The sequence below is a fragment of the Scyliorhinus torazame genome, chromosome 22 (genome assembly GCF_047496885.1).
Source record: "Scyliorhinus torazame isolate Kashiwa2021f chromosome 22, sScyTor2.1, whole genome shotgun sequence".
NCBI lineage: Eukaryota > Metazoa > Chordata > Chondrichthyes > Carcharhiniformes > Scyliorhinidae > Scyliorhinus > Scyliorhinus torazame.
Genome location: NC_092728.1, coordinates 47,242,760 through 47,269,900, shown reverse-complemented (window position 1 = coordinate 47,269,900; position 27,141 = coordinate 47,242,760). Strand labels below are relative to the sequence as shown.

Below are 27,141 nucleotides of genomic sequence, written 5' to 3'. Positions count from 1 at the left end.
TATTTTTTTTTAAAGAAACAGAAAAGAGGAGAAAGCCTCCCCCAATGGCATGCAATAATGACATTTTCTCTGCTTCTCTGGAGATACACTCCCCCTGGGTTTTTTAGTTATGTAGTGGTTTTGTTATTTCTTTTTCATTTCTCTGTGTGTACATCTGTAAATATACCATGTATAAAACCCAATTAAAACATTCTTAAAAAACTGTACACTGGAAGTAGCTCCAAGCCCCATGGCAGAATGCTGACACATGAACTTCCAGAACCAATATTAGCTTTAACCAGTCACTCCATCGTGCACTCGCACATAAAGGCCCTTATCCAGGCTCAGTTGCTCAACAGCACTTACTATTGGTAAGCATGCACTCCAGTTGCGAACAAGACTGCTGGAGGAGCAGCACCAGTTGTTGGCTTCTGTGAACCCGCTCCTGCAAAGGAAAGAAATTAATGAATGTTTGAAACTAAACAAACCATGACATTCATTGGCACAAGACAGAGTGGAGCGGTGGCTCGAACTGCCATCTGCAGTAGCAATCCTCAAGCGTTCTGTGTGTGTGGTGGTGGTGGTGGGGGTGGGGGTGGGGGTGGGGATTGTTTTTTTTTGTTTGGTGGTTGGGGAGAAAAAAAATAAAGAGAGGGAGAGATGGCAGTGGACATCCAAGGGCAGGCCTGGAGGAGCGCGCGTTATGGAGCTGGTTTAAAAAGGGGTATGGCGGATCGGCGGGGGGGGGGGGGGGGCCTGATCAGGCTGTTCACGTGGAATGTGAGGTGCAGAATGGGTAGGTTAAACGGTCGCGCGTGTTCACGCATTTAAGAGGTCTGAGAGAGAACGTTGTGCTTTTGCAGGAGACGCAGCTGGGGGAATCAGACGAGGCTGAGGAGGAGATGATTGACTCGGGAGTATTCGGCAATTGTGGTTTCTGACCAGGCGCCATATTGAATGGATTTGTGGGTGGTTCAGGGGAGGCCCAACGGCCATAGTGGAGGTTAATTATGGGGTTGCCATTCGGGCTATGTGGAGTTGAACGTCATGGGGGAGGTCACAGCCATGTAGTGGGAGGCACCCAAGGCGGTAATGCGGAAGGAATTTATTTAGATTCGGAAGCACTGGGAGAGGGTGGAGCGGGAGGAGAGAGCAAGGCTGGTAGATCCCCCCCGGCTTCCCATTCTGAGGATGGATCAGAGGGACTTGGTGGTGCCGGAGGAGGGGCTTTTAAGGGAGAGACAGGCTCCTGATAGAGTTCGGATTAGTGTCCATGAGGAAGGCAGTGGGCAATTGCAGAGGGCTGGAGGAGCAGTGTATGAGTACGGGGAGAAGGCAAGTAGGATGCTGGCCCACCAGTTGAGGAAGCAGACAATGGCAGGGAGATTGGTAGGATGAGGGATGAGTGGAAGAATATGGTGATGGACCCGGAGGGGGTGAATGGGACATTTGAGGCCTTCTATAGGAGGCTATACGAGTCAGAGCCCCTGAGGGAGAGGGAAGAGGGGATGCGGCGGATCTTGGACGAGTTGAAATTCCCCAAGGTCAGGGGGGTTTAGGGCCATGATTGGGATGAGGGAGGTGATAAATGGGTGCATTTGTTCGAGGTACTGGGCGGTTTGGGTTTGGGCAGGGATTTGTGGACCGGATCTGGCTGTTCTCCAGGGTGCCGGTGGAGAGTGTTCGGATGAACCGGATGAGTTCGGGGTACTTTGGGCTAGATTGTGGGACAAGACATGGGTGCCCGCTCTCCCCTGTAGGCAGCATTGGAGGGATTATGGATATTTTGGGGAAATTTGGCCTTTTTTTAAGGGTATAAAGTGAACATGGGAAAGTGTGAGATGTTCCCAATCAATGCCAGAGGGCTTGAGAGGTGATTAGGGGAGTTGCAGTTCAGGATGGTGGGACGCGCTTTAGGTATTTAGAAATCCGCATGGTGTGGAGTTGGGCCCAGCTACACCGATTGAACTTGGCTCGATTGGCGGAGGGAATGAAGGTACATTTTAAGAAGTGGGATGGGCGAATGCAAACAGTGAAAATGACAGTGATGCCAGCTTTCTGTTCGTGTTCCAGGACCTCCTTATCTTTGTCCCCAAGTCCTTTTTAGGAAGGTTTTTAGGCGTCGTCGTGTAGGGGAACGAGTTTGAGGGCTCTGTTGTTGGCATCGCTTCCGTTCTCGCCAGCCAGGTACTCCAGGAGTCAGGTGGCGATGTCGGCATTACAGGTGTGGAATCATTGCAGGCAACATTTTGGGCTAGAGGGCATGACGTTGTGGGTGCCAATATGAGACAACCATAGGATTGTGAGGGCGGGCTGGATGGGAGGTTTCAGGGGTGGCAACAGGTGGGGATCGAGTATTTTCGGGACTTGTTTACAGGAGGAAAATTTGCAGGGCTGGAGGAGTTGCCAAAAGGGTTTAGGCACCTAGACGCGAGGGATTTCGGGAGGAGAGAGGTGCCGTCCTTCCCAGGGCTGCTACCTCCTGTGTTGCAGGATCTGTTGTCGGAGGACAAAATAGCAGATACATGCAAGGAATTGATGGAGAGGGAGGGCGATCTGGTGGAGGAGATCAAGTGCAAGTGGGAGGAGGAGCTATGAGGGGAGGTGTGGGCCAGGACATTGACGGAGGCCTTGCGGAGAGTGAACGCGTCCTCGTCGTGTGAGAGGTTAAGCCTCATCCAGTTTAAAGTGGTGCTTAAGGTTCTTTGCGGGGTGGAAGACGGGTGTGAGTGGTGCACAGTGGGGGCCCCGCGAATCACGTCCACATGTTCTGGGCGTGTCCAAGGCGGATAGCGTTCTGGCAGGGGTTCTCAGATGTTATATCTGAGGTTCTGGGTGTCTGGGTGGCGCCGAGTCCGGAAGTGGCGACATCTGGTATGTCGGAAGGCCCGGGAGGCAGGGGTGTGGGTAAGTGACATGGCAGAATTTGAGAGGTTGGAGAAGATCAAGTTCACTCTGCAGGGTATTGGTATCAGGGGCGTTTGGGGATCTGTTGTTGTTTGTTTAGGTTGATATCTTGTTCTTCTGATATTTTGTATATATATGTAAAAAGCCTGGAGTAAAAATATGTTTTTAAAACTGGGAGCAACTGAACAGCACGGCACAGGTGGCATGTGGGGAAGAGGGTAGGGTTCAGTTGGGACAAGCCATGGAGCTGAAAAACAACGAACAACAAAAGTAGAGTAACACAAAACATTAACTGTGCCTCTCCACAGATGATGCCAGATATGCTGAGTTTACCCAGCATTTTCTGGGTTTTTTCCCCGATTTCCAGTATCCGCAATATTTTGCTTTTGTTTATAGGAAATGGAACATGTTGGGCAAATAATGCTGGGAGCATGATTGTTGGAAGGTGGGAGGTCATGTGATGAAACTCCAGGGCTTTGTCCAAGCCAAGTTGGCAACTTAATCCTGAAAGTTGTCTGCATATAAATAGTTGATGTGCCATTGGTGAATACAATCACCATCGTCTCCAGAGCATTTTGACTCTCTGCAGATCAAAGAGGACCTCCCCTTAAATTGTCCTCAGACATTTTGCCTCTCCTAGAATGCATATCTGCCGGAGAGATGGAGGAGCATTGGGAGAAAGGTGTGCGGATGTTCTGGTTCAATGGATCACCTAGTCATTTCCCTGGAACAGGCAGGATTCCATCCACCAGAATAACATGAACTCATCGTCTAATTCCATATTCTTACCAGGAGGTGGTGTCCCTTTCTTCGGCTGCTTGGGGGCAGTGTACTGGAAGGACTCATTCCCCTGACCTGTGGAAGCCTGATCCATCCCAAAGAGTGAGGCCAGTTTGGACCTGCAGAGGGAAAGTGCAAAAGTTAGCAAATCATCCAGGAGGAAGTTGCAAATTTTGAGCAATCTGTAAGTTTGCAGTAAAGCCCCAGTTGATTACTTGCAACATTTCTCAGGGTCTCGTGAGAAGCATAATTTTTTTTTGAAACATTGGCCAAAATTCTCCAGCTGTTCGCCGGGGTTGGGGTTCCCTTGTCCCGCCAACTGCATGTCCACGGGTTTCCCGGTGGTGTGGTGTGGCTTCAATGGGAAATCCCATTGACAGCAGTGGGAGGACATAGAATCCCATCCATAAATCTGGGAAACCAAAAATAAGACAAAATTTAAAATAGAAAACTCTATCTGAATCTCCAACTAACAAAGCTCTCTCGTTTGCAATAACACTGGATTCATGAGGAACTGCAGTCTGTATTAAAGGTTTGGGTGGGGTGGGTGGGGGGAAGAAAAAGAGGGTGAATGGTTTCTAAAACAATAAATAAAGAAAATAATTTGATCATCCATCTCATATGCCCAACCAATCCCAATGCAGGTCTATGTGTGACAAATTTCATAGAACTTACAGCACAGAAACAGACTAGTTAGCCTAAATGGTCTAAGCCATTGCTGTGTTCCCCATGAAATGCTTCCCATTCCAATTACCTCTCCCCACACTGTCATATCTCAAGCTAAGCCACAGTTTAGTAACCTTTCTTTATTGTATGATCATACAGTCAATAAAGTGCAGCTGGAGGCAACAGAAACAAGGACAGATGGCTCATGAATTCATCAAGCACAGAAAGGCTGGGAGATATTGTGCTACAACACTAACAGGCAATGGTTTTTCATTGCCTAATCCTTGCTCCCACAAGTGATTCAGCAAGTAAATGTTAAATCTACATTTCAGCTTTTGCTTAAATGGGAAAGATTACATGTAATATCACAGTCTAGAAAAAAGTTGCACGGGTCCACCATGGTGTGGGGCTTTCAATCACATCACTTTAGTTTCTGAAATGAACACATAGAAGATAACCAACTTTTATGTTGTTGATGTAGTCAAACTTACTAAACAATGCTTCAGACACTGTATTTAGGTGATTGAATCACCGTACACAGTGTACAGAAAGGCTTAATTGACAAGCATTTGAGTTGTGAATCATCAAGGATGAAAGTTGCCAAGCTGCTTAATGTGTGGAAAGGAAAGCCAATGGGACTATTGCAGTAGTGAAGATTTCTTGAACAGTTGGTTTACCTCACCTTCAGAAATGACTGGTTGTATACCTTAAATGCTGGCAGAGCAGAGAATAAGGAAGAGATAATGCATGAAGTTGGGATGGGGGCAAGTGGATGGTGTCAGAGGCAGCAAAGCTAGAACTTGATAAGAGGGTGCAGGGTGGTGGGTTAGAAGATGGGGAAACAATCCAATGCCTTTACCAGCTGATCAGGTAAGGACACGGTGTTGAAGACCAGAAACTTCCAGGTCCTGCCTCTGGTTTAATTCAAACACACCGGAGGGTCACAACAACTAGATTCACCACTGTTAGGCAGACAGAGATCAGAGTTACCACATATAATTCCTGTATGATACTGACCCTTCGGTTTCATTCCACATGTACTCGGTGCTCCAGCGTCCCAGCATGTCGGACAGAGTCTGATGATCGCAAGGAGTATCAGTGCAGAATCACGATCAGAAAGTCAAATATCACAGTCTCACAGAATGAGACAGCTCAAGCGAAACAAAAGTTGGAAGAGTCTGAAACGAGGCCCAAGCAAGTAGCAAGGATTCTCTCATGACTGCCTGTGCACTGGGTAATTTAAAGCATAGGATGGTTCTTAATGGAGTTACAGAATGTTCCACATTGGGACAGGCACTCCAATCTCAATGACTAAACTGCTTTCATTCACTCCAGTACAAGATTTTTTTTTGTAATTTGGAACATCCACGAGGCACAACTGCATTCAGATTGTATGAATCACTGGATTCACCAAACTTATTTTTTCCAAATTTTAGCTCCGGCTTGCTACATTTAGCTCCTCTTCCCTCCTCCCCCCCCCCCCCCCCCACACACCAAAGGCCTACTTTTGTATGATCATTTAGTATTGATCAATGGTAACGCAGCACACCAGTGATCAAAAGCATAACATAAAGTCTAGTATATTGAATTCACTTGCTAATATGGTGGAAGCCATTTTCATAACAGCAAATAAAGAACATAAACTAGAAAGCAATTCTGCCTACATTGTCACACATATCACTGTAACTTTAAAATATGTCAGAGGCTGAGAATTCAGCAAGCTTCTCAGCTCCCAACTCCCCAATAGACTTTCCACCACCTACAATAGCATACTTTGTGAGCTGGATAGAGTACACAACAATTGTCAAGATGGGAGCAGCTCCAACAACATTCAGGATAATTAGCACACATTCTAGCCAAGACATCCATATTTGTGGCTGCAATGTGTTCTTATCTACAGGTTCCATTGCAGCAAAAGCTTCCAAATCTATGATCATAGCCACCTCGAAAGGCATGGGCAGTAGATACATGGGAACACTACCATCTCCAAGCTCCCAAGTTAAAAAGACATGGAGATATATTGCAGTTGTTTCATTGTCACCGGGTCAAAATCCTGAAACCTCCCTCAACAACATTCGGAGTACTTCCACAACACGACTGCACAAATTCAAGGCAGCCCACCATCACATTCTCAAGGGCTACTGGACACGGGCAATAAATACTGGTCTTGCCAGCTATAACCACATTGCAGTATTAATAAAAACCTGTTTAGGTGCCAGAGGATGAATATATGTAGCCCAGTTAGCCCAAACAAATACATGTTGCTGAGGTCTTTCACTCATCAGGACAAATGAAAGAATGCCAAATTTCAAACAATCCCAATTTATACTACAGGAGAAGAGGGTGATGGGTGGCACGGTGGCGCAGTGGTTAGCACTGCTGCCTTACGGCGCTGAGGGCCTGGCTCGATCCCGGCCCCAGGTCACTGTCCATCTGGAGTTTGGACATTCTCCCCGTGTCTGTGTGGGTCTCACCCCCACATCCCAAAAAGACATGCAGCATAAGTGGATTGGTCACGCTAAATTGCCCCTTAATTGGAAAAAAAGAATTGGGTACTCTAAATTTATTTTTAAATAAAGAGAAGAGGGTGCTGACTGTTTCAACTCTGCTTAGCTAATGTGCTGCCATGGCGAAAGCAATTGGAAACTATAGGCTCCCCAGGCAAATTATTGGAATTACCCGTGAGCAAGGCTTAAACATATACTGTTTCTTTGCGGAGAATAGTTCCATGTATGAATGTATGTCATTTCCAGCAAGAGTAAACAAGCCACATTACTAACTCAACTAATTATCTTAGATTGATTTCTCGTGTAGTTGTTAGCACAGTCACCATTACTCTACAAGTGCTGCGCAATCATGGAATCACGTATTCGGCTCGCCTTTCAGCAATAATAAAGGAACAGATTCTGGAACATTTACAGAATCCAGAAAAGGAAAAACTCCACTGTAACCTGCAAGAGCAGTCATTTATTTCCTCCTTGTGGTACCTTCCCATCCTTCTCTGTTACCCAAGTGCCCGAGGTTTTACTCTTTACCCCTTCCTTTTCTTCATCACATGTTGCCCTTCAGCAACATAAAAAGCAAACATGGGTCAGCTTCCAAATGAATGACTCAAAGTTTCCACTTTGAGATCACTCTCTCTCTATTCTCTATTGTTGTGTCAAATTAAGTTTGTGCAGTGCCCCCCAGCTCCTAGCTACCTCGATCCCCAAGTATCGAAAGCTCCTTTCCGCCCTCCTCAGCGGTAGGTCGTCTATCCCTCTTCCCTGATCCCCCGGATGCACCACAAAGAGCTCGCTCTTTCCCACATTGAGCTTATAGCCCGAGAAGTCTCCAAACTCCCTTAGGGTCTGCATAACCTCAACCATCCCCTCCACTGGATCCGCCACATACAGCAACAGGTCGTCTGCGTACAGCGATACTCGATGCTCCTCTCCCCCTCGGACCACCCCCCTCCATTTCCCCGACTCCCTTAACGCCATGGCCAAAGGCCCTCGTCACAGCCAGAAATACTACGGCCTCCGCCAGTTCGTGACCACACTCGCCACCGGGGCTATATATAGGAGCTTAACCCAACTAATAAACCCTTCCCCGAACCCAAACCTCTTCAACACTTCCCAAAGATACTCCCACTCCACCCGGTCAAAGGCCTTTTCCGCGTCCATGGCTGCCACTATCTCCGCCTCTCCCTCCACCGATGGCATCATAATCACATTCAGCAGCCTCCGCACATTGGTATTTAGCTGCCTGCCCTTTACAAACCCCGTCTGGTCCTCGTGAATCACCCCCGGGACACAGTCCTCAATCCTCGTAGCTAACACTTTTGCCAGCAACTTAGCATCTATGTTGAGGAGCGCGATCGGCCTATACGACCCACATTGCAGCGGGTCCTTATCCCGCTTCTGGATCAAAGAGATCGTTGCCTTCGCCATTGTCGGGGGGCCGGGTCTCCCCCCCCTCCCTTGCCTCATTGAAAGTCCTTGCCAGCAACGGGGCTAACAGGTCTGCATACTTTCTATAGAACTCCACCGGGGACCCATCCGGTCCCGGGGCCTTCCCTGCCTGCATGCTCCCCAGTCCTGTAACCAGCTCCGCTACCCCAATTGGCGCCCCCAAACCAGCCACCTCCTGCTCCTCCACCCTCGGGAACCTCAGGTTGGTCCAAGAATCGTCGCATCCCCTCTTTTCCCCCTGGGGGCTGGGACCTATACAGTTCCTCGTAGAAGGCCTTGAATGTCTCATTCACTTTCACCGCACTCCGCACTGTAGTTCCCCTTCCATCCTTGACTCCACCTATTTCCCTCTCTGCCATACTCTTACTGATGTAAGCATGATGTGCCAGCATCCGGCTCACCTTCTCCCCATACTCGTATGTCGCCCCCTGTGCCTTTCTTCACTTTTTTTTTTTGCACTGAGTGCTGAATTTAGTGCTTTTTGAGTGCGATAGTGAGAGTTTGGTGACCGAGGGAGTTAGGTGAGGAGGGAGTAAGGTGCTCCTTTCATTTTGTTTCCGACATTTCCGCAAAGAGTGCGAAGAGAGCCAGGAGTTTACAGGAAGTGTAGCTGACTGGGAGCAGAGTCGGAGGGCGGAGATCTAGTTAGTCCACACAGCAGCTATATTCTTTAAGGTAAGAGGGGATGGAGGCTAGGCCAGTTACATGCTCCTCCTGTAGGATGTGGGTGGTGAGGGATACCACCGGTGTCCCCACTGACTATACCTGCGGGAAGTGCACCCAACTTCAGCTCCTCAAAGACCGTGTTAGGGAACTGGAGCTGAAGCTGGATGAACTTCGGATCATCCGGGAGGCAGAGGGGGTGATTGAGAAGAGTTACAGGGAGGTAACCACACCCAAGGTACAGGACAAGAATAGCTGGGTTACAGTCAGGGGGAAAAAACAAACAGGCAGACAGTGCAGGGATCCCTCGTGGCCGTTCCCCTTCAAAACAAGTATACCGTTTTGGATGCTGTTGGGGGGGATGACCTACCGGGGGAAGGCCCTAGCGGTCAGGTATCTGGCACGGAGTCTGGCTCTGGGGCTCAGAAGGGAAGGGGGGAGAATAGAAAAGCAATAGTTGTAGGAGATTCAATGGTTAGGGGAATAGATAGGAGATTCTGTGGTCGCGAGCGAGACTCCCGGAAGGTATGTTGCCTCCCGGGTGCCAGGGCCAGGGATGTCTCGGATCGTGTCTTCAGGATCCTTAAGGGGGAGGGTAAGCAGCCAGAAGTCGTGGTGCACATTGGTACCAACGACATAGGTAGGAAAAGGGGTGTGGAGGTAATAAACAAGTTTAGGGAGTTAGGCTGGAAGTTGAAAGCCAGGACAGACGGAGTTGTCATCTCTGGTTTGTTGCCGGTGCCACGTGATAGCGAGGCTAGGAATAGGGAGAGAGTGCAGTTGAACACGTGGCTGCAGGAATGGTGTAGGAGGGAGGGCTTCAGGTATTTGGATAATTGGAGCGCATTCTGGGGAAGGTGGGACCTGTACAAGCAGGACGGGTTGCATCTGAACCAGAGGGGCACCAATATCCTGGGAGGGAGGTTTGCTAGTACTCTTCGGGAGGGTTTAAACTAATTTGGCAGGGGAATGGGAACCGGATTTGTAGTCCAGCAACTAAGGTAGCCGATATTCAGGACGCCAAAGCATGTAATGAGGCAGTGGGGAAGGGAACACTGACAAAGGAGAGTATTTGCAGGCACGGAGATGGGTTGAAGTGTGTATACTTCAACGCAAGAAGCATCAGGAATAAGGTGGGTGAACTTAAGGCATGGATCGGTACTTGGGACTACGATGTGGTGGCCATCACGGAAACTTGGATAGAAGAGGGGCAGAAATGGTTGTTGGAGGTCCCTGGTTATAGATGTTTCAATAAGATTAGGGAGGGTGGTAAAAGAGGTGGGGGGGGGGGGTGGCATTATTAATTAGAGATCGTATAACAGCTGCAGAAAGGCAGTTCGAGGAGTATCACCCTATTGAGGTAGTATGGGTTGAAGTCAGAAATAGGAAAGGAGCAGTCACCTTGTTAGGAGTTTTCTATAGGCCCCCCAATAGTAACAGAGATGTGGAGGAACAGATTGGGAAACAGATTTTGGAAAGGTGCAGAAGTCATAGGGTAGTAGTCATGGGGTAGTAGTCATGGGCGACTTTAACTTCCCAAATATTGAGTGGAAACTCTTTAGATCAAATAGTTTGGATGGGGTGGTGTTTGTGCAGTGTGTCCAGGAAGCTTTTCTAACACAGTATGTAGATTGTCCGACCAGAGGAGGGGCAATATTGGATTTAGTACTGGGTAATGAACCAGGGCAAGTGATAGATTTGTTAGTGGGGGAGCATTTTGGAGATAGTGACCACAATTCTGTGACTTTCACTTTAGTAATGGAGAGGGATAGGTACGTGCAACAGGGCAAGGTTTACAATTGGGGGAAGGGTAAATACGATGTTGTCAGACAAGAATTGAAGTGCATAAGTTGGGAACATAGGCTGGCAGGGAAGGACACAAGTGAAATGTGGAACTTGTTCAAGGAACAGGTGCTACGTGTCCTTGATATGTATGTCCCTGTCAGGCAGGGAAGAGATGGTCGAGTGAGGGAACCATGGTTGACAAGAGAGGTTGAATGTCTTGTTAAGAGGAAAAAGGTGACTTATGTAAGGCTGAGGAAACAAGGTTCAGACAGGGCATTGGAGGGATACAAGATAGCCAGGAGGGAACTGAAGAAAGGGATTAGGAGAGCTAAGAGAGGACATGAACAATCTTTGGCGGGTAGGGTCAAGGAAAACCCCAAGGCCTTTTACACATATGTGAGAAATATGAGAATGACTAGAGCGAGGGTAGGTCCGATCAAGGACAGTAGCGGGAGATTGTGTATTGAGTCTGAAGAGATAGGAGAGGTCTTGAACGAGTACTTTTCTTCTGTATTTACAAATGAGAGGGGCGATATTGTTGGAGAGGGCAGTGTGAAACAGATTGGTAAGCTCGAGGAAATACTTGTCAGGAAGGAAGATGTGTTGGGCATTTTGAAAAACTTGAGGATAGACAAGTCCCCCGGGCCTGACGGGATATATCCAAGGAGTCTATGGGAAGCAAGAGATGAAATTGCAGAGCCGTTGGCAATGATCTTTTCGTCCTCACTGTCAACAGGGGTGGTACCAGGGGATTGGAGAGTGGCGAATGTCGTGCCCCTGTTCAAAAAAGGGACTAGGGATAACCCTGGGAATTACAGGCCAGTTAGTCTTACTTCGGTGGTAGGCAAAGTAATGGAAAGGGTACTGAAGGATAGGATTTCTGAGCATCTGGAAAGACACTGCTTGATTAGGGATAGTCAGCACGGATTTGTGAGGGGTAGGTCTTGCCTTACAAATCTTATTGAATTCTTTGAGGAGGTGACCAAGCATGTGGATGAAGGTAAAGCAGTGGATGTAGTGTACATGGATTTTAGTAAGGCATTTGATAAAGTTCCCCATGGTAGGCTTATGCAGAAAGTAAGGAGGCATGGGATAGTGGGAAATTTGGCCAGTTGGATAACGAACTGGCTAACCGATAGAAGTCAGAGAGTGGTGGTGGATGGCAAATATTCAGCCTGGATCCCAGTTACCAGTGGCGTACCGCAGGGATCAGTTCTGGGTCCTCTGCTGTTTGTGATTTTCATTAATGACTTGGATGAGGGAGTTGAAGGGTGGGTCAGTAAATTTGCAGACGATACGAAGATTGGTGGACTTGTGGATAGTAAGGAGGGCTGTTGTCGGCTGCAAAGAGACATAGATAGGATGCAGAGCTGGGCTGAGAAGTGGCAGATGGAGTTTAACCCTGAAAAGTGTGAGGTGGTCCATTTTGGAAGGACAAATATGAATGCGGAATATAGGGTTAACGGTAGAGTTCTTGGCAATGTGGAGGAGCAGAGAGATCTTGGGGTCTATGTTCATACATCTTTGAAAGTTGCCACTCAAGTGGATAGAGCTGTGAAGAAGGCCTATGGTGTGCTCGCGTTCATTAACAGAAGGATTGAATTTAAGAGCCGTGAGGTGATGATGCAGCTGTACAAAACTTTGGTAAGGCCACATTTGGAGTACTGTGTACAGTTCTGGTCGCCTCATTTTAGGAAGGATGTGGAAGCTCTGGAAAAGGTGCAAAGAAGATTTACCAGGATGTTGCCTGGAATGGAGAGTAGGTCTTACGAGGAAAGGTTGAGGGTGCTAGGCCTTTTCTCATTAGAGCGGAGAAGGATGAGGGGCGACTTGATAGAGGTTTATAAGATGATCAGGGGAATAGATAGAGTAGACAGTCAGAGACTTTTTCCCCGGGTGGAACACACCATTACAAGGGGACATAAATTTAAGGTGAAAGGTGGAAGATATAGGAGGGATATCAGAGGTAGGTTCTTTACCCAGAGAGTAGTGGGGGCATGGAATGCACTGCCTGTGGAAGTAGTTGAGTCGGAAACATTAGGGACCTTCAAGCAGCTATTGGATAGGTACATGGATGACGGTAAAATGATATAGTGTAGATTTATTTGTTCTTAAGGGCAGCACGGTAGCATTGTGGATAGCGCAATTGCTTCACAGCTCCATGGTCCCAGGTTCGATTCCGGCTTGGGTCATTGTCTGTGCGGAGTCTGCACGTCCTCCCCGTGTCTGCGTGGGTTTCCTCCGGGTGCTCCGGTTTCCTCCCACAGTCCAAAGATGTGCGGGTTAGGTGAATTGGCCAATGATAAATTGCCCTTAATGTCCAAATTGCCCTTGGTGTTGGGTGGAGGTGTTGAGTTTGTGTATGGTGCTCTTTCCAAGAGCCGGTGCAGACTCAAAGGGCCGAATGGCCTCCTTCTGCACTGTAAATTCAATGATAATCTATGATTAATCTAGGACAAAGGTTCGGCACAACATCGTGGGCCGAAGGGCCTGTTCTGTGCTGTATTTTCTATGTTCTATGTTCTATGTGTCTCTGCCTTCCCTGTGGTCAACAGGTCGAACTCCGTCTGGAGGCTTCGCCTCTCCCATAGTCCCGCATCAGGGGCCTCTGCATATCTCCTGTCCACTCTTAAAACCTCCCCCACTAACCTCTCCCTTTCCCTACCCTCTCTCTTCTCCCTATGAGCCCTGATGGAGATTAACTCTCCCCTGACCACCGCCTTCAGCGCCTCCCATACTACTCCCACCTGCACCTCCCCGTTGGCCTCCAGATACCTTTCGATGCACCCCCGCACCCTCCCGCACACTTCCTCGTCTGCCAACAGTCCCACATCCAACCGCCACAGCGGGCGTTGGTCCCTCTCCTCCCCCAGCTCTAATTCCACCCAGTGCGGGGCGTGGTCTGAAATGGCTATGGCCGAATACTCCGTTCCCTCTACTTTCGAGACCAATGCCCTGCCCAGAACAAAAAAATCTATCCAGGAGTAGGCCTTGTGTACATGGGAGAAAAAAGAGAATTCTCTGGCCAAAGGCCTGGCAAATCACCACGGATCTACTCTCCCCATCTGGTCCATAAACCCCCTGAGCACCTTGGCCGCAGCCGGCCTCTTTCCGGTCCTGGATCTGGAGTGATCCAGCACCGTGTTGAAGTCCCCCCCCGCCCATTATCAAACGTCCTGCCTCCAAGTCCGGGATGCACCCCAACATACGTTTCATGAATCCAGCGTCGTCCCAGTTCGGGGCGTATACATTTACCAATACCACCCCCGTCCCCTGCAACCTACCACTCACCATCACGTACCGGCCTCCGTTATCCACCACTATGTTCTTGGCCTCAAATGACACCCACTTCCCCACCAGTATTGCCACCCCTCTATTCTTCGCATCCAGCCCCGAATGGAACACCTGTCCTACCCATCCCTTTCTTAACCTGACCTGATCTGCCACCTTCAGATGTGTCTCCTGAAGCATGACCACGTTTGCCTTCAGTCACTTTTTTTTTATAAATATGTTTTATTGAAATGTTTTTCCCAAACAACAATTTTTCCCCTCTTACAAAGCAAACGCAACAATAATACAGAAATTTTTAACAATACACAAGTAACAAAACCCCTTTATCATTGACCTAAACTAAATTAAACCCCCCCCAACCCCCCCCCCCCCCCCTCCCCCTGGGATGCTGCTGCTGGTCATCTGTCTTCCCTCTAACGTTCCCCTAGGTAGTCGAGAAATGGCTGCCATCGCCTGATGAACCCTTGAGCCGATCCTCTCAGGGCAAACTTTATCTGCTCCAGTTTAATGAACCCCGCCATATCATTTACCCAGGCCTCCAGTCCGGGGTGTTTCGCCTCCTTCCACAAGAGTAGGATCCTGCGCCGGGCTACTAGGGACGCAAAGGCCACAACGTCGGCCTCTTTCACCTCCTGCACTCCCGGCTCTTCCGCAACTCCAAATAGAGCTAACCCCCAGCCTGGTTTGACCCGGGCCTTCACCACCCGCGAAATCACTCCTGTCACTCCCTTCCAATACCCTTCCAGTGCCGGGCACGCCCAAAACATATGTGCGTGGTTTGCCGGGCTCCCGCCACACCTCCCACATTTGTCCTCCACTCCAAAGAACCTGCTCAATCTTGCTCCCGTTATGTGTGCTCTATGTAGCACCTTAAATTGAATCAGGCTAAGCCTGGCGCATGAGGAAGAGGAATTTACCCTGCTTAGGGCATCAGCCCACATACCCTCCTCTATCTCCTCCCCTAGTTCTTCTTCCCACTTTCCTTTTAGTTCGCCTACCGACTCCTCCCCCTCTTCCCTCATCTCTCGGTAAATCTCTGACACCTTGCCCTCTCCGACCCACACCCCTGAAAGCAGCCTTCAGTCCCTTTAAGTGCGCGAACACTCGGGCCCTCTTAACCGGTCCATTTAGGCCTCTCACATTCCACATGAGCAGCCGGATTGGGGGGCTACCCACCCCCTCCACCCCCTGCCGACTAGCCATCTCCTATTTTAAGCCAGTCCCGTGCCCGCGTCTCCCGCACCCTCCAGTCCCCCAGACGGGGAACCCCCGCCCCGACCACATCTTCCATTTTCAGTTCCCCCTCGGCCATTGCAGCAGCAACCCTATTGTTCTCCCCCCCCCCCCCCCCCCCCCGAGATCCAAATCTAGCTCTTTTGCTCCCCCTATAATACTTCCGTAAGTCAGCTGACTCCTGCTGACCCCGCCCCCCCCACCTACCTGTTGACCCCCCCCGGAGTGGAAATCCCCCCTCATCCTTGCGCTCCTCCCTCCCCCCACTCCCTAGCGTGGGAAAAAGCCCACGCTTTCCCAAGCCAGCCCCGCCCCCTGTGGCGCAGCTCCTGTTGCGGCCTTATCCTAATTCCCCCATCCCCGAGTCTCACCTCACTCCAGTACCGACGCCCACATTCCCCACTGTCCCCCCATCAAAAACTCTTCCCCCATTCCCATCCATCGTCCCACCCGTAAAACATTCTTTACCCATATTTACAACCCTGTATACAGTCAACATCTCCCCCACTACCACAGCCCCTCAGTTCGAGTCCAATTTTTCCGTTTGGATAAAGGTCCAAGTCTCTTCTGGCGTTTCGAAATAGTGGTGTCGGTCCTGGTACGTGACCCACCGTCGCGTTGGCTGCAGCATTCCGAATCTCACCCTTTTTTTAATGCAGCACCGCCTTGGCCCGATTGAAGCCAGCTCTCCTTTTTGCCACCTCCGCGCTCCAGTCCTGATAAACTCAGATCACCGCATTCTCCCATCTACTGCTCCGCTCTTTCTTGGCCCATCTCAGGACACTCTCTCAGTCCGCGAAACGATGGAACCTCGCCACTATCGCCCTTGGCAGCTCACCAGCCTTGGGTCTCCTCGCCAGGACCCGGTGAGCCCCTTCTAGCTCCAGAGGGCTCGGAGAGGCCTCCGCACCCATCAGCAAATGGAGCATCGTGCTCACATACGCCCCAGCATCAGCCCCCTCCACTCCTTCGGAGAGACCTAGAATCCGGAGGTTCTTCCTCCGCGACCTGTTCTCCAGGACTTCGAATCTCTCGGCCCACCGCTTGTGCAGTGCCTCGTGCGCCTCCATCTTCACCGCCAGGCCCAAGATCTCATCCTCGTTCTCATTAGTTTTTTCCTTCACATCTCGGAGCTCTACCGCCCGGGCCTTCTGGGTCGCCTTCAGCCCCTCGATCGCCAACATCATTGGCGCCAGCACCTCCTTTTTAAGCTCCTCCACGCAGCGCCCGAGAAACTCCTGCTGGTCCGGCCCCCATGCTGCTCAATCTCCGCCCTCCGCCATCTTGTTTTCTCCCCCTCGTTTCTGCCGCTGCTCCAAAGCTTCTTTTTTTGTCCCTCTACTTCTAGTCCCCTCCATACACTACGGAAGGGGGACCATACTTCACCTTGCCACACAGGATTCGATCAAAAAAGTTCCGGTGGGGCTCCTCCGGAGAGCCCAAAAGTCCGTTCTAGCGGGAGCTGCCGAAATGTGCGGCTTAGCTCCGCATCGCCGCAACCGGAAGTCACCAGATTACCTTCTAACGTATCCAGTTTCTTCAATAATAGCTTCTGATATTCTCCCCACATCAGATGTTAAGCTAACTGTCCTGTATTTCCCACTTTCTATCTCCAATCTAAAGGGACCGTCCCAAAATCTAAGGAGTTTTGGAAAATTAAAACCAATGCATCAACTATCTCACTCAACACTTCTTTTAGGAGTCCATCAGGACCTGGGCTCTTGTCAGCCTGCAGGTCCAACAATTTACTCAGTACCACTTCTCTGGTGACTAACTTTCCTAGGTTATTCCCTCCCTAGTTCCTGGTTAACAGCCGCTTCTGGGATGTTAATATCTGTTCAATTCATCTTCCATTTCCTTGTATTCTATTATCAATTCTCCAGACTGACTTTCTATAGGACCAACACTCTCTTTGTTAACTCACTTCTCTTTTTAAAAAAAAAAGAACCTTTAGAAACTCTTACCATTTCTGTCTAGCTTCCTCTTTCCCCACATTTATCTTTTAGTCATCCTTTGCTGTTCCTTGCATTCTGACCTGTCAGCTGTCTTTGCACAATTATATGCTTTTTCTTTAAGTTTGACACAGGGCAGCAGGGTGGCGCAGCGATTAGCATTGCTGCCTCACAGCGCTGAGGTCCCAGGTTTGATCTTGGCTCTGGGTCACTTTCTGTGTGGAGTTTGCACATTCTCCCCGTGTTTGCGTGGGTTTTGCCCCCACAACCCAAAGATGTGCAGGGTAGGTGGATTGGCCACACTAAACAATTTGCCACTTGGAAAAAAATTTTTTTTTAAAGTTTGACACTATCTTTAACCTTTCTAGTTAGCCACAGATGGTGGGTCCATCCCTCAAACTTTTTGTCACTTGCTGGAATGTATCTATTCTGTGCATTCAGAAATATACCCATTGCCACTACATCACTATTGACCTATCCCTTAACCTAATTTGCCTATTGACTTTAGCCAGCTCAAGTTTTCATGCACTTATAATTGCCCTTATTTAAGGTTATAAAAAGAGTCTCAGATCCACTCCTCTCTCTCCTCCAAACTGAATGTAAAATTCAGTCATATTATGGTTGCTGTTATCTAGGGGTGCCTTCACTAGGAGATCATATATTATATTGACTGGAAATCCCTTAGGGCTAGGGGTCTGGATGGTGAGGAATTTGTTAAATGTGTCCACAAAGGATTTTTGGGAACAATATGTGGATAGTCCGACTAGAGAGGGGGATATATTGGACCTAGTACTAGGGAACGAGTCCGGCCAGATCATCAACATCAGAGTGGGAGAACATGTGGCGAACAGTGACCACAATTCCTTAAGCTTTAGGATACTCATGGAAAAGTATCGAGCGTTGTCCGAGGGTTAAGGTGCTAAATTGGGGTACGGCTAATTACAACTAGATTAGGCAGGATTTGGAGGCTGTTGTTTGGGAGAGGCCTTTTGAGGGCAAATCCACATTTGGAGAGTCTTTTAAGGAGCAGTTGATGGGAGTGCAAGACAGGCATGTGTCGGTAAAAAGGAAAGACAGTAAAGGCATGACTCGGGAACGATGGAGGACTAGGGAAATTGAGAATCTTGTCAAAAAGAAAAAAAATGCATATGGGAGGTGCAGGCAACTAAAAACAGATAAAGCGCTTGCGGAATACAAGGATAGTAGAAAATAGCTCAAGCAGGGAGTTAGGAGGGAAGCAGGGAGTTAGGAGGGCAAAAAGGAGTCATGAAATGTCCTATGCAGACAGGATTAAGGAGAATCCCAAGGCATTTTATATGCATATAGGAACAAGAGGTTAGCTAGAGAAAGAGTTGGCCCACTCAAGGACAAAGGAGGGAAATTATGTATAGAACCAGAGGAAGTAGGTGAGGTCCTTAATGAGTATTTTGCATTGGTATTCACAAAGGAGAGAGAGATATGTTGATTGGTGGTGTCTCAGAAGGATGTGTAAACACTTTAGAACAGGTCGTTATTATGAGGGAGGAAGTGATAGGTTTGTTACAAAGCATTAAGGTAGACAAACCCCCAGGGCCAGATGGCATCTATCCCAGATTACTGAGGGAGGCAAGAGATGAAATCGCTGGGACTCTGCAGAAATCTTGGGGTCCTCATTGGCCACAGGTGAGATTCCAGAGGATTGGAGGATAGCCAATGTTGTACCGTTATTTAAGTAGGGTTGCAAGGATAATCTGTGTAATTATAGGCCAGTGAGCTTGACATCAGTGATAGTGAAATTGTCGGAAAAGATTCTCAGAGGTAGGATTTATGCACATTTGGAAGTGAATGGTCTTATTATCGACAGACAGCATGGTTTTGTATGAGGGAGGTCATGTCTCACTAATTTGATTGAATTTTGAGGAGGTGACAAAAATGATTGATGAGGGAAAGGCTGTGAATGTGGTCTACATGGACTTTAGCAAAGCATTTGATAAGGTCCCTCATGGCAGGCTGGTGCAAAAGATTAGGTCACATGGGGTCAGGGGTGAACTAGCTGGATGGATCGAGAACAGGCTTGGCCATAGAAGACAGAGGGTATCAGTGGAAGGGTGTTTTTCCGAACGGAGCACAGGTGGAAATGGTGGTAAAGAAAGCACATGGCATGCTTGTCTTCATAGGATGGGGTATCGACTATAAAAGCTTGAAAATTATGTTACAATTATGTAGAACGTTGGTTAGGCCACATTTGGAATACTGTGTCCAATTCTGGTCACCGTACTACTAGAAGGATGTGGAAGCTTTGGAGAGAGTACAGAAAAGGTTTACCAGGATGTTGCCTGGTATGGAGGGTATTAGCTATGAGGAGAGATTGAATAAACTGGGATTGTTCTCCCTGGAGAGACGGAGGCGGAGGGGCGACCTGATAGAAGTTTATTAAATTATTAGGGGCCAGGGCGGAAATGATAATTACAAGGGGGCACAGGTTCAAGGTGAGGGGGGGGGGGTTTAATATACACAGAGGGTGATGGTGGCCTGGAATGCACTGCCAAGTGAGGTGCTTAAGGCAGATACGTCAGCAATCTTTAAGACTTATCTGGATAGGCACATGAATAGATGGGTATAGGATACAGGCGGTTGGTCTAGATAGGACACGTGATCAGCACAGGTTTGGAGGGCCTGTTCCTGTGCTGTATTGTTCTTTGTTCTATTACTCACATCTTGTTGCACAATATCAGGTCGCATTTAACCCGCTCCCTTCTTGGCTCCAGAACATGCCATTCCAAGAAACTATCCCGAAAACATTCAATGAACTTCTCAACTAGGCTACCTTTGCCCAGCTGATTTTTCCAGTCTATATGTAAACTAAAATCTCCCATGATTATCACCTTGCCTTTCCAATATGCTCCAATTATTCCTTCCATTGTGCTACATGTCGATTTCGGCGGGAGAACAGCTGGTGAGTCAGTTTCAGTGGGAGCAGTGCGGAACTGGCTGCTGGGAGGTAAGTCTGTCCTTTTAAAAGCACTTGTCTTTGCAGGGGCAGGCCAGTCGATTTCGGCGGGAGAACAACTGGTGAGTCAGTTTCAGCGGGAGCAGTGCGGAACTGGCTGCTGGGAGGTAAGTCTGTCCTTTAAAAGCACTTGTCTTTGCAGGGGCAGGCCAGTCGATTTCGGCGGGAGAACAGCTGGTGAGTCAGTTTCAGTGGGAGCAGTGCGGAACTGGCTGCTGGGAGGTAAGTCTGTCCTTTTAAAAGCACTTGTCTTTGCAGGGGCAGGCCAGTCGATTTCGGCGGGAGAACAACTGGTGAGTCAGTTTCAGCGGGAGCAGTGCGGAAGTGGCTGCTGGGAGGTAAGTCTGTCCTTTAAAAGCACTTGTCTTTGCAGGGGCAGGCCAGTCGATTTCGGCGGGAGAACAGCTGGTGAGTCAGTTTCAGCGGGAGCAGTGCGGAAGTGGCTGCTGGGAGGTAAGTCTGTCCTTTAAAAGCACTTGTCTTTGCAGGGGCAGGCCAGTCGATTTCGGATGAAGAACAGCTGGTGAGTCAGTTTCAGCGGGAGCAGTGCGGAACTGGCTGCTGGGAGGTAAGTCTGTCCTTTAAAAGCACTTCTCTTTGCAGGGGCAGGCCAGTCGATTTCGGCGGGAGAACAGCTGGTGAGTCAGTTTCAGCGGGAGCAGTGCGGAAGTGGCTGCTGGGAGGTAAGTCTGTCCTTTAAAAGCACTTGTCTTTGCAGGGGCAGGCCAGTCAATTTCGGCGGGAGTGGAGCTGGCTGGTTAGTCAATTTCAGCAGGAGCTGAGAATTTTTTTTTTTTAAATTAGTGTTTTAGGCGGGAACAGGAAGTTGGCCCGCGGACGTCTGGGAAGACCCTCACCAATAAATTCTGGTGGAGAGGAAACCCAAGACACTCTCACTCGCCCTCCTCCTCTAACCTAATAATAAAACCCATTGGTCTGAGGTAAGTACCATATTTTATTATATTATTATTATTTTTTATAAAAAATTTAATTTAGTTGTTAGCCAGATCTTGGTAGAAAGTTAGAGGAATGGCAGGGAAGGAAGTGCAATGTTCCTCCTGCAGGATGTTTGAGGTGAGGGATGCAGTTAGTGTCCCTGCTGATTTTACCTGCAGGAAGTGCTGCCATCTCCAGCTCCTCCAAGACCGAGTTAGGGAACTGGAGCTGGAGTTGGAAGAACTTAGAATCATTCGGGAGGCAGAAGGGGTCATAGATAGCAGCTTCAGGGAATTAGTTACACCAAAGATTGGAGATAGGTGGGTAACTGTAAGAGGGACTGGGAAAAAGCAGTCAGTGCAGGGATCCCCTGCGGTCGTTCCCCTGAGAAACAAGTATACCGCTTTGGATACTTGTGGGGGGGGGGAAACTTACCAGGGGTAAGCCATGGGGTACGGGCCTCTGGCACGGAGTCTGTCCCTGTTGCTCAGAAGGGAAGGGGGGAGAGGAGCAGAGCATTAGTAATTGGGGACTCTATAGTCAGGGGCACAGATAGGAGATTTTGTGGGAGCGTGAGAGACTCACGTTTGGTATGTTGCCTCCCAGGTGCAAGGGTACGTGATGTCTCGGATCGTGTTTTCCGGGTCCTTAGGGGGGAGGGGGAGCAGCCCCAAGTCGTGGTCCACATTGGCACTAACGACATATGTAGGAAAGGGGACAAGGATGTCAGGCAGGCTTTCAGGGAGCTAGGATGGAAGCTCAGAACTAGAACAAACAGAGTTGTTATCTCTGGGTTGCTGCCCGTGCCACGTGATAGTGTGATGAAGAATAGGGAGAGAGAGCATTTAAACACGTGGCTACAGGGATGGTGCAGGCGGGAGGGATTCAGATTTCTGGGTAACTGGGGCTCTTTCTGGGGAAGGTGGGACCTCTACAGACAGGATGGTCTACACCTGAACCTGAGGGGCACAAATATCCTGGGGGGGAGATTTGTTAGTGCTTTTTGGGGGGGTTTAAACTAATGCAGCAGGGGCATGGGAACCTGGATTGTAGTTTTAGGGTAAGGGAGAATAAGAGTATAGAGGCCAGGAGCACAGATTTGACGTCGCAGGAGGGGGCCATGTTCAGGTAGGTGGTTTGAAGTGTGTCTACTTCAATGCCAGGAGTATACGAAACAAGGTAGGGGAACTGGCAGCATGGGTTGGTACCTGGGACTTCGATGTTGTGGCCATTTCAGAGACATGGATAGAGCAGGGACAGGAATGGATGTTGCAGGTTCCGGGGTTTAGGTGTTTTAGTAAGCTCAGAGAAGGAGGCAAAAGAGGGGGAGGTGTGGCGCTGCTAGTCAAGAGCAGTATTACGGTGGCGGAGAGGATGCTAGATGGGGACTCTTCTTCCGAGGTAGTATGGGCTGAAGTTAGAAACAGGAAAGGAGAGGTCACCCTGTTGGGAGTTTTTTATAGGCCTCCTAATAGTTCTAGGGATGTAGAGGAAAGGATGGCGAAGATGATTCTGGATAAGAGCGAAAGTAACAGGGTAGTTATTATGGGAGACTTTAACTTTCCAAATATTGACTGGAAAAGATATAGTTCGAGTACAATAGATGGGTCGTTTTTTGTACAGTGTGTGCAGGAGGGTTTCCTGAAACAATATGTTGACAGGCCAACAAGAGGCGAGGCCACGTTGGATTTGGTTTTGGGTAATGAACCAGGCCAGGTGTTGGATTTGGAGGTAGGAGAGCACTTTGGGGACAGTGACCACAATTCGGTGACGTTTACGTTAATGATGGAAAGGGATAAGTATACACCGCAGGGCAAGAGTTATAGCTGGGGGAAGGGCAATTATGATGCCATTAGACGTGACTTGGGGGGGATAAGGTGGAGAAGTAGGCTGCAAGTGTTGGGCACACTGGATAAGTGGGGCTTGTTCAAGGATCAGCTACTGTGTGTTCTTGATAAGTATGTACCAGTCAGGCAGGGAGGAAGGCGTCGAGCGAGGGAACCGTGGTTTACCAAGGAAGTGGAATCTCTTGTTAAGAGGAAGAAGGAGGCCTATGTGAAGATGAGGTGTGAAGTTTCAGTTGGGGCGATGGATAGTTACAAGGTAGTGAGGAAGGATCTAAAGAGAGAGCTAAGACGAGCAAGGAGGGGACATGAGAAGTATTTGGCAGGAAGGATCAAGGAAAACCCAAAAGCTTTCTATAGGTATGTCAGGAATAAGCGAATGACTAGAGAAAGAGTAGGACCAGTCAAGGACAGGGATGGGAAATTGTGTGTGGAGTCTGAAGAGATAGGCGAGATACTAAATGAATATTTTTCGTCAGTATTCACTCAGGAAAAAGATAATGTTGTGGAGGAGAATGCTGAGCCCAGGCTAATAGAATAGATGGCATTGAGGTACGTAGGGAAGAGGTGTTGGCAATTCTGGACAGGCTTAAAATAGATAAGTCCCCAGGACCTGATGGGATTTATCCTAGGATTCTCTGGGAGGCCAGGGAAGAGATTGCTGGACCTTTGGCTTTGATTTTTATGTCATCATTGGCTACAGGAATAGTGCCAGAGGACTGGAGGACAGCAAATGTGGTCCCTTTGTTCAAAAAGGGGAGCAGAGACAACCCCGGCAACTATAGACCGGTGAGCCTCACGTCTGTAGTGGGTAAAGTCTTGGAGGGGATTATAAGAAACAAGATTTATAATCATCTAGATAGGAATAATATGATCAGGGATAGTCAGCATGGCTTTGTGAAGGGTAGGTCATGCCTCACAAACCTTATCGAGTTCTTTGAGAAGGTGACTGAACAGGTAGATGAGGGTAGAGCAGTTGATGTGGTGTATATGGATTTCAGCAAAGCGTTTGATAAGGTTCCCCACGGTAGGCTAGTGCAGAAAATACGGAGGCTGGGGATTGAGGGTGATTTAGAGATGTGGATCAGAAATTGGCTAGCTGAAAGAAGACAGAGGGTGGTGGTTGATGGGAAATGTTCAGAATGGAGTACAGTCACAAGTGGAGTACCACAAGGATCTGTTCTGGGGCCGTTGCTGTTTGTCATTTTTATCAATGACCTAGAGGAAGGCGCAGAAGGGTGGGTGAGTAAATTTGCAGACGATACTAAAGTCGGTGGTGTTGTCGATAGTGTGGAAGGATGTAGCAGGTTACAGAGGGATATAGATAAGCTGCAGAGCTGGGCTGAGAGGTGGCAAATGGAGTTTAATGTAGAGAAGTGTGAGGTGATTCACTTTGGAAGGAATAACAGGAATGCGGAATATTTGGCTAATGGTAAAGTTCTTGGAAGTGTGGATGAGCAGAGGGATCTAGGTGTCCATGTACATAGATCCCTGAAAGTTGCCACCCAGGTTGATAGGGTTGTGAAGAAGGCCTATGGAGTGTTGGCCTTTATTGGTAGAGGGATTGAGTTCCGGAGTCAGGAGGTCATGTTGCAGCTGTACAGAACTCTGGTACGGCCGCATTTGGAGTATTGCGTATAGTTCTGGTCACCGCATTATAGGAAGGACGTGGAGGCTTTGGAGCGGGTGCAGAGGAGATTTGCCAGGATGTTGCCTGGTATGGAGGGAAACTCTTCTGAGGAAAGGCTGATGGACTTGAGGTTGTTTTCGTTGGAGAGAAGAAGGTTAAGAGGAGACTTAATAGAGGCATACAAAATGATCAGGGGGTTGGATAGGGTGGGCAGTGACAGCCTTCTTCCGCGGCTGGAAATGGCTGGCACGAGGGGACATAACTTTAAACTGAGGGGTAATAGATATAGGACAGAGGTCAGAGGTAGGTTCTTTACGCAAAGAGTAGTGAGGCCGTGGAATGCCCTACCTGCTATAGTAGTGAACTCGCCAACATTGAGGGCATTTAAAAGTTTATTGGATAAACATATGGATGATAATGGCATAGTGTAGGTTAGATGGCTTTTGTTTCGGTGCAACATCGTGGGCCGAAGGGCCTGTACTGCGCTGTATTGTTCTATGTTCTATATGTTCTATGTGGTTACTGTTCAATTGCCTGTATGCAACTCCCACAAGTGACTTCTTTCTCATCTCTACCCAAACCACTTCCACATCCTGGTTTCCTGAACTTAAGTCATCCCACTCTATTGTGCTAATATCATTAACTAACAGAGCTAGATTTCTGGTGATGGGGATGTGCTGAGTAGTCGCACACCAGGTGGCTCTCCTCTGAAAGACAGAATAATAGGTACTTTTAGCCGAATTTAGACAGAATAATAGGTACTTTTAGCCGAATTTAGCCCACAAAATTGAACTAAAACATCCCCTCACCCTAAACAAGAAATACAGCAAGGATGCAGGAAGCACCAGTTCAAGACACCACACACTGTGGCAAGGGACAGGAGTGGCAAGCAAGTGATCAGCAGACCCACGAAGCAAGGGGTCCCCAGCTACCCCGAGAGGGGGAAACCGACGACTCGAAAAGAGTCCCCGCCTCCCCTCTCCTGGCCAGGTGATGGATGGAAGATGTTCCACACCAGGGAACTGAAGGAGATGAGAGATGATATTCAGGCCAAAATAAAGGCGGCAGTCGAAGTGGCAATGGCATGGCTGTCAAAGGCTGACAAAGCTCTGTGTTAGCTTTGTAGAGAGCTCTAGATCCTCTGATGAACAGCCAAAGAAAGCAGTATAAAGATGATTTCTTGAAGCACGGCTTTGTTAATTGTGCCAATGCAAATCAGGATGCAAAGCCCCCATGTGTTATATGCAGCGGAGTACTGACACATGAGAGTTTAAACTCCTCAAAACTGCAAAGGCATTTGAAGACTAAACATGACAAGTTCAAGGACAAACCTCTTGATTTTTTTCAAATGATGCAGCGAAAACATAAATCATCAGCTGAAGAAACGTAACACTGAATGGCAAAGCAAATGTGATTGTGAGGACCAAGCAGGCTCACCGCTTATTAAAGGCAAGTGAAAATGGACAGAGCAAGGGGAGGGGAGGGGCACACAGGAGGCACGAGACTGCAGGAAACAGTCAGGGAGCGGAGGCCAGAAAGGAGAGGGAGGCTGGAGAACAGACAAAACTGATATCAGGGGGTCTAGAGTAAGGCCACAAAGGACAGAACCTCCAAAGAAACACCAAAAACAGGAATTGGGGTGGGGCGGGACCAACCAATTGACAAAGGGAGGAAAGGAAAGGGGAAATAACCAAATATATGTAAATAGATGACAATTGCCCACTGTATAAAATGAGACCCAAGAAAATATCTTACCGCAACAAAAAGGGGTGCGGGGGTGGGGTAATATCAATGGAGGTGGGGTAATATCAATGGAAATGTCTTGAATGTTGTAACCGATGCACATACCCTTGTCTACTGTACAGTGTGTAAAATGAAAAACTGCAATAAAAACATTTTTAAAATCTAACAGCCATCCCTTTTCCTCACTTCCTATCCTTCCTAAATACCCTGTTCTCTTTATTACTCTGGTCCCAATCCATATCCTCCTGCAGCCATGTCTCTGTAATGTCTATCACGTTGTACTTATTTATTTCTATGTGCGCTCAGTTCATTTGTTTTGTTCCAAATGCTACGTGCATTCAGATACAGAGCTTTTAGTTTCATCCTTTCTATACAATTAGATTTGTTTTCTCTATTCCTTCCTGTCTAGCACTTCCCAGAATAATACCTTTCTCTTTTGTCTTCTCTCTGCTCTTTGATTTACTACATCTTCCCAAATTTGATCCCTTGCCCCTTCTATGTAGTTTAAAACCACTCTCTTCTTCTCTAGTTATGCAGCTCACAAGAACCTAGTGTAGTTCGGGTGTACACTGTTTCAATGGTACAGATCCTACTTTCCCCAGTACTGGAGCCAGTGGCCCATCAACCAGGAGCCACTTTTCTAATACCACTCTGAGAAATACATTCATCTTTGGAATCGGATTTGTCTTGTGCCAATTTGCACATGGCTCGGGTAACAATCCAGAGATTATGACCGGAGGTTCTGCTTCTTAATTTGGTACCTCGATCCTCAGTGGATATACAAAATATC

General features: G+C 48.3%; 1 protein-coding gene across 2 annotated transcripts in view; it reads right to left on the bottom strand.

Moving 5' to 3' along the window:
* fkbp15b (FKBP prolyl isomerase family member 15b) overlaps positions 1-27,141 on the bottom strand; it is a 171,687-nt gene that overhangs the window by 124,633 nt on the left and 19,913 nt on the right. For both annotated transcript variants that reach the window (XM_072488175.1, XM_072488176.1), the window contains exons 2-3: positions 3,676-3,785; positions 346-424 (exon numbers count right to left, since the gene is read on the bottom strand). In XM_072488175.1, the coding sequence (XP_072344276.1) occupies positions 346-424; positions 3,676-3,785 (189 nt within the window). The remainder of the gene's footprint in view (positions 1-345; positions 425-3,675; positions 3,786-27,141) is intronic.